The following is a 7,251-nucleotide window of genomic DNA, read 5'->3' as shown; positions in this document are numbered from 1 at the left end:
GTGTGTGTGTGTGTGTGTGTGTGTGTGTGTGTGTGTGTGTGTGTGTGTGTTGGTGCTTCCTGTCTGTGATTAAGCAAAGATGTAATGAATAGGGACAGCGTCCTGTTGTTTGTGGAGTGCTGTTTTCCAGCTGAGAGAGCCATTAACCTGTTAGGAGGATTACCTGAGATTGCATAATCTGACCTGACCGAAGCGCAGACGTTTGTCTTTCAAATGAAGTGATGAATCATAACTGTTTGACTGGATGTACACGTGTGTTTGTGGCTGCATGACAGAACAAGCAGCTCTGCTCTCCGCATTAAAAAGAATGCGCTCCCTTTTGTGAATGGGTTCAACTGTACATGTGTGGGTCTGCTTTCTGTAAATAAATGATTCTGCGTTTGTGCTCCCCAGACCAGTGCGGTGCTCTGTTCAGGAGGCTGTGCCCTGCTGGCCGTCAGCTCCCTGTTGGCCATCATCACCATCTTCCTGCCCAGTGGAGGATGTGAGAGGAGGATCTGCACCCTGGCTGGATACATGCAGATGGCTGCAGGTCGGTACAGATGGGACTACCCACATGCTGTGTACATCATATTAGATACAGACAGACCGATAGATAGCCTTTATTATTAGAAAAATAGATACAGATACACAAGACAGACACCAATTAAACAGGACATCTATACCAGTAATCCCATAAGGGTGAATGGTATCGCAAAGCACTAAAACTTGGGTCAATATATTTATACATCATATTCCTCAGTAAAGCAGAGAATGTTATAACTCCTAGGTGTACTCCTAGTTAGATAGAGGACATCCTTCTCACAATCTGTGTAAAATTCACAATTCCAGTATCTTGCATGATCCCCGTGCCTCTCCAGTAGAAGTCGTCCTTCACAATCCCATCTTTCACCCTTAGAGCCGCTGGAAAACAAACCCTGATAGCGCTGCCTATTTTCTTTTGTAGAAAAGGAATAGACTTTGTTGCCTATCAGTCAAAAAAAAAAAAAAGAAAAGAAACAACTCGAGGACAGCTGCTGCTAGGCAACCAGAGTCTGCATAGCACTTGTAGGGGGGAACCGGCACAGGGAAGGCGAGGATAGATTTAGTGCCTGCTGTAAAAAGACAATTATGCCTCCTTAACACAGGTCATTGGTTCAGGGTTACATGTGACTTATCAGGCTGCCACTTTCACTCCAACAGAGGAGTAGTCTCGTAAACAAAGCGCGGTCTTGTCAGCGCTTGGGCTTTAAAAACCCATAATAGAGGCTCATGTCACTGCGTTTTCATTGCGCAACTAACCGTTTTAATAGTAGTGGTTATGAATGTTTTTTTCTCTGTTACATGATAGAATACATTTTCCAACATATTTTCCTATACATGTTGCACCGTAGCGTTATTGTGACTCTTTTTTTCTTTACATTTCGTCCATTTTCTGCCTTTTTTTTGAAGCTTTTCAAACACTTTTGGTGCCGGTTGGCGTTAGTTAGTGTGAAGTCACTTCTCTCTGTTCTCAACCGATCCACAAACCCTCATTTGTTTAGTTTCAGTAGCAACTGCGTAGTCTTTCCTTGAGAATATTGAGTAGCTAATTTAAATCCCTGCATGTGGCCTTTAACTGAGCGTAATTAGAGGCTGAATTCATCGGGCAGGTTAAATCCTTACTGACACAACTGGAACTTTCACAGGGCATGGTTAATGTTGTGTTTAAAGTGGCACTTATTGCTTCCAGCCAGACTTGTATACTTCTCTGTCTGACTCCAGAATCGGAGAATGAGAAGGAGTCTGCAGAAAAGCAAGAGTCTCTTGTGAATGTGTGTGTTTATCACTGTATAGTAATCCCATTCTGTGCTGTAGAGCTGTGTGTCTTTTGCGACAGACTTCGCCGGGCCTTTGTTCCGTTTCCAGGTCATCTCATGTCTAGATAGACCGAGGTTTCACAGAGAGCCCATGAAGCCCCGAGGAAGGCAGATCAGAAAAGTGTTTGTTTTCCCAGCATTGCAACAGTGTGTGTTTGTGAGTGTGCGTTGAGTGCCACCAAAGAGGGGCTGATGAACTTAAACAAGTAGATTAGGAACAACAGTTTTCTTTGTGGTGCATTTTTTCAGTGTTGTATGTGAAGGTGTGTGTGTTCTCTAGCAGATCGGGAGAAATGTACTGCCAAACTTTGCAGATAGAAGCCTGTTTTAAACTCTGTGTGTGTGTGTGTGTGTGTGTGTGTGTGTGTGTGTGTGTGTGTGTGTTCACATCCTTTTAACACGTGCCGCTCCCTTCCGGTTCCTGTTACTGTTGAATTAATTGGTGATTGTGGTCAAATCCATCAGGTATTCTTGCACATTATGCTGGGATTTAAAAGTTTTTTGTCGTCAGCATATCTCAAGTCACAATATCCTGACATGATTACCCTCCAATCAAGTTTCAGTCTGGCAAGACAAAGACAACGAGTGTAAGACACGTCTGCCTCATTATGTCTTCACTTTACAATTTTCCAATCTTTAAACCCCGTCTCTCCTCTCCGGCTCCAGTTGTTGTAGAGGCTCAACGGGTATTAACACAACATTACAATCTATTTAGGAAGCATTACTGAGAGGACCAGTGCTGTTAGCTGCTCATTCACTACTAATAACTTGTTCTCAGAGCCAGCCGAGTCATGGAAAAAGGCTCCCGAAAATTCTGTATTGTCTGTAAGTAAAAGTGGTAATGATTATGGAGTTTGTTTCATCCGAACGCGCACATATACCCAGTATTGGGAGTTATTGGGGCACCATTAATTGAAATGTTTGTTGTTTTCTGTTAAAAAGTTGCTGTGTAGACGTCTGATAGCCTTTGTTTGTCTCGGGTTGTTTTAAATGGCACCGAAAATGTCATGTGTATAAATCTATTAGTGCTTGCACATAATTGAGTGGCTGGATTTACAGCTTACATATGGAAATATTTAGATTTACAACCATTTTCAGCAATGCAATTATCGTTTTTCCTTCCAACAGTCATTCATTTTAATGCTAATCATCACTGTCAGATATATATATAGCTACAGCACCACAACGTTTCTTGTATTGTTTAATGAGTGAACGTATTTACCTGGACACGGCTGCCCTCCCCCCCTCTCAAGCTCTGCTCCCCTGCGCGAGGCGTGATGCACCTTTAATGTGTCGTAGTGAATTGAGAACAGCAGGGTGGGAGGCAGGCTGCACACTGGGAGCCCACAAGGCACGCCAATCAAGCAACCGAGCAAAGAGACATTCCTCGCATACATGAATATCATTCCAGCGAGAGAGAAAGAAGAACAAAGACCACCAAAGTTAATGACTTTCCTGTATCTTCAAGTGTGCCGCTGGGTCCTCTCGCCCTCTTGTAGTTGCTGCAAGGTAAAAACAAAGTAGCTGTGGCGTAGTACCAGAGATAAGAGCTTTACTGAGAACACGTTTTTCTTTTTTGTTATGTTCCTGTCATGGTATATTAAACCAGCTATATTATTTTTTTTTAATACACGGCCTTGTTGAATAGGCTCTACTTGACTCTGCTTGTTCAATCACAGCATTCACGGTCTGTTGTTTTAAATGAGTTATCACGCCATAGAGCCCACTCTACATTATCCCTTATGGATCAAAGAACACTTTATGTGAGGGGGGGGTCGCTGGGATCAACCCTATAATTACCACCCAAATCTGCAGTTCTTCTCTGCACTAGGGAGTCTAATGGCTCTTTCAGAATCAGAATGCTTTATTTATCCCCTCAGGGAAATTGTTCACATCACAGTCAAATTCAAGGTAAAAAACGAGTAAGAAAAGAGCGAGTCAATAAGTGTCTAAGTAACATACAGTAGCTACAATACGAAATTAAAACATTAAGGAGAAGTTAAGTGAGATTTGGGTAAAAATAGTCAGATTCTTAAATAATGCATGTACAAATTCTATTGTCTGTTTTCATACAGAAACAGTGCCTAGGTCATTGTTTACAACACACAATCTGACTTTTTTTGGTTCATTCTAGCGCTCTCATAGTATAATACTGGCCTCAGAAGACACCTGTGGGCTGTGAGGATCACAGAAGGCTTGTATCACGTGCCAGCGCCGACAGTTTTGTTGTCGTACTTGAATCCCTCACGGGGGCGCAGAAACTACGCGCTATAGCTTTAAATGCCAAGACGCCCTTGTGCTCGGCCCTTTGCTCCAGCGGTTCCCAAGGAGCTGATCTGTAACCACATGTGAACTAAAGGCGCTGTTTAGTAGGACGAACCTGGACAAATAAAGGGCCCAAAAACAAGATTATCATTTCCACCAATATTCCGTGCTGCCCTCTCTGTCTTTCTGCCAAAACGCCCAGAACAAGCTAATTAAAGCTTCATTCAGGCATTTAAATCACTCTGCTTTCATCCTTTCTCCAGTCACATCAGGGCTGCATATAAATGTGTTTTACGGCTGTAATTCCCCCTGCATGTTAGACATTTCTCTCCGTTCGCGCCGCCTGCATGCTAATCACTAATGTGGCACAGCGCAGTGTTCTGACTGTCAGCGGGTTGCACCCGCCAAGACGGACGCCTTTTAAAATGTGTTGAGGTGGATGTGTGGCAGCTCCATCGACGCTGGGAGCCAGTCTGAGAGGTTATGCAGATCAACGGCACCACAAAGACGCACAGGTTGCCGGGGAAACCCAATCAAACAGCACTCAAACTCCCCCAGGCCTAACACGCTGTAGGGTCTTCAAACTTAGCCGCCACGTCCAGGAATGCACACTTTCCCATGAGTCTCTGTAAGAGCAGAACAGGAACTTTTATCTTCTGTCCTATCAAATAGGCCAAAAAGCCTACCCTCCCCAAAAAGAAGTTGGGATTGAACGTGTGTGTGTGTGTGTGTGTGTGTGTGTGTGTGTGTGTGTGTGTGTGTGTGTGTGTGTGTGTGTGTTGTGTGGTGTGTGTGTGTGTGTGTGTGTGGGTGCTGTCCTGTCTGTGATTAAGCAAAGATGTAATGAATAGGGACAGCGTCCTGTTGTTTGTGGAGTGCTTTTTTCCAGCTGAGAGAGCCATTAACCTGTTAGGAGATACCTAGATTGCATAATCTGACCTGACCGAAGCGCAGACGACGTTTGTCTTTCAAATGAAGTGATGAATCATAACGTTTGACTGGATGTACACGTGTGTTTGTGCTGCATGACAGAACAAGCAGCTCTGCTCTCCGCATTAAAAAGAATGCGCTCCCTTTTGTGAATGGGTTCAACTGTACATGTGTGGGTCTGCTTTCTGTAATAAATGATTCTGCGTTTGTGCTCCCCAGACCAGTGCGGTGCTCTGTTCAGGAGGCTTGCCCTGCTGGCCGTCAGCTCCCTGTTGGCCATCATCACCATCTTCCTGCCCAGTGGAGGATGTGAGAGGAGGATCTGCACCCTGGCTGGATACATGCAGATGGCGGCAGTCGGTACAGATGGGACTACCCACATGCTGTGTACATCATATTAGATACAGACAGACCGATAGATAGCCTTTATTATTAGAAAAATAGATACAGATACACAAGACAGACCCATTAACAGACATCTATACCAGTAATCCCATAAGGGTGAATGGTACTCGCAAAGCACTAAAACTTGGGTCAATATATTTATACATCTATTCCTCAGTAAAGCAGAGAATGTTATAACTCCTAGGTGTATCCTAGTTAGATAGAGGACATCCTTCCTCACAATCTGTGTAAAATTCACAATTCCAGTATCTTGCATGATCCCCGTGCCTCTCCAGTGAGAGTCGTCCTTCACAATCCCATCTTTCACCCTTAGAGCCGCTGGAAAACAACCTGATAGCGCTGCTCTATTTTCTTTGTAGAAAAGGAATAGACTTGTTGCCTATCAGTCAAAAAAAAAAAGAAAGAAACAACTCGAGGACAGCTGCTGCTAGGCACCAGAGTCTGCATAGCACTTGTAGGGGGGAACCGGCACAGGGAAGGCGAGGATAGATTTAGTGCCTGCTGTAAAAAGACAATTATGCCTCCTTAACCAGGTCATTGGTTCAGGGTTACATGTGACTTATCAGGCTGCCACTTTCACTCCAACAGAGGATAGTCTCGTAAACAAAGCGCGGTCTTTGTCAGCGCTTGGGCTTTAAAAACCCATAAAGTAGGCTCATGTCACTGGCGTTTTCATTGCGCAACTAACCGTTTAATAGTAGTGGTTATGAATGTTTTTTTCTCTGTTACATGATAGAATACATTTTCAACATATTTTCCTATACATGTTGCACCGTAGCGTTATTGTGACTCTTTTTTTCTTACATTTCGTCCATTTTCTGCCTTTTTTTTGAAGCTTTTCAAACACTTTTGGTGCCGTTGGCGTTAGTTAGTGTGAAGTCACTTCTCTCTGTTCTCAACCGATCCACAAACCCTCATTTGTTTAGTTTCAGTAGCAACTGCGTAGTCTTTCCTTGAGAATATGAGTAGCTAATTTAAATCCCTGCATGTGGCCTTTAACTGAGCGTAATTAGAGGCTAATTCATCGGGCAGGTTAAATCCTTACTGACACACTGGAACTTCACAGGGCATGGTTAATGTGTGTTTAAGTGGCACTTATTGCTCCAGCCAGACTTGTATACTTCTCTGTCTGACTCCAGAATCGGAGAATGAGAAGGAGTCTGCAGAAAAGCAAGAGTCTCTTGTGAATGTGTTGTTTATCACTGTATAGTAATCCCTTTCTGTGCTGTAGAGCTGTGGTGTCTTTTGCGACAGACTTCGCCGGGCCTTTGTTCCGTTTCCAGGTCATCTCATGTCTAGATAGACCGAGGTTTCACAGAGAGCCCATGAAGCCCGAGGAAGAGATCAGAAAAGTGTTGTTTTCCCAGCATTGCAACAGTGTGTGTTTGTGAGTGTGCGTTGAGTGCCACCAAGAGGGGCTGATGAACTTAAACAAGTAGATTAGGAACAACAGTTTTCTTTGTGGTGCATTTTTTCAGTGTTGTATGTGAAGTTGGTGTGTTCTCTAGCAGATCGGGAGAAAATGTACTGCCAAACTTTGCAGATAGAGCCTGTTTTAAACTCTTGTGTGGTGTGGTGTGGTGGTGTGTGTGTGTGTGGTGTGTTGGTGTGCGTGTGTGTTGTGTGTGTGTGTGTGTGCGCGTGCTTTGTTTGTGTGGTGTACATGTATGCTGTACATTTAGCTCATACACTCTGCTGACACTTGAGTATTTGTCAGCTTTCGTGTGTGTGTTGTGTGTGTGTGTGTGTGTGTGTGCTTTGTTTATGTGTATGTACATGTATGTTGTACATTTAGCTCATACAAACTCTGGCT

The 7,251-nt window shown here is 43.8% G+C and overlaps 1 protein-coding gene across 2 annotated transcripts in view; it reads left to right on the top strand.

Moving 5' to 3' along the window:
• lhfpl7 (LHFPL tetraspan subfamily member 7) overlaps positions 1-7,251 on the top strand; it is a 134,063-nt gene that overhangs the window by 32,707 nt on the left and 94,105 nt on the right. For both annotated transcript variants that reach the window (XR_004334575.1, XM_032532972.1), the window contains exon 2: positions 394-532. Coding sequence is in view for 1 of the 2 variants with exons in the window: in XM_032532972.1 (XP_032388863.1) it covers positions 394-532 (139 nt within the window). In the remaining variant the exon portion in view is untranslated. The remainder of the gene's footprint in view (positions 1-393; positions 533-7,251) is intronic.

This window comes from Etheostoma spectabile, chromosome 13, assembly GCF_008692095.1.
Source record: "Etheostoma spectabile isolate EspeVRDwgs_2016 chromosome 13, UIUC_Espe_1.0, whole genome shotgun sequence".
NCBI lineage: Eukaryota > Metazoa > Chordata > Actinopteri > Perciformes > Percidae > Etheostoma > Etheostoma spectabile.
This window is presented reverse-complemented; position numbering and strand designations above follow the sequence as displayed.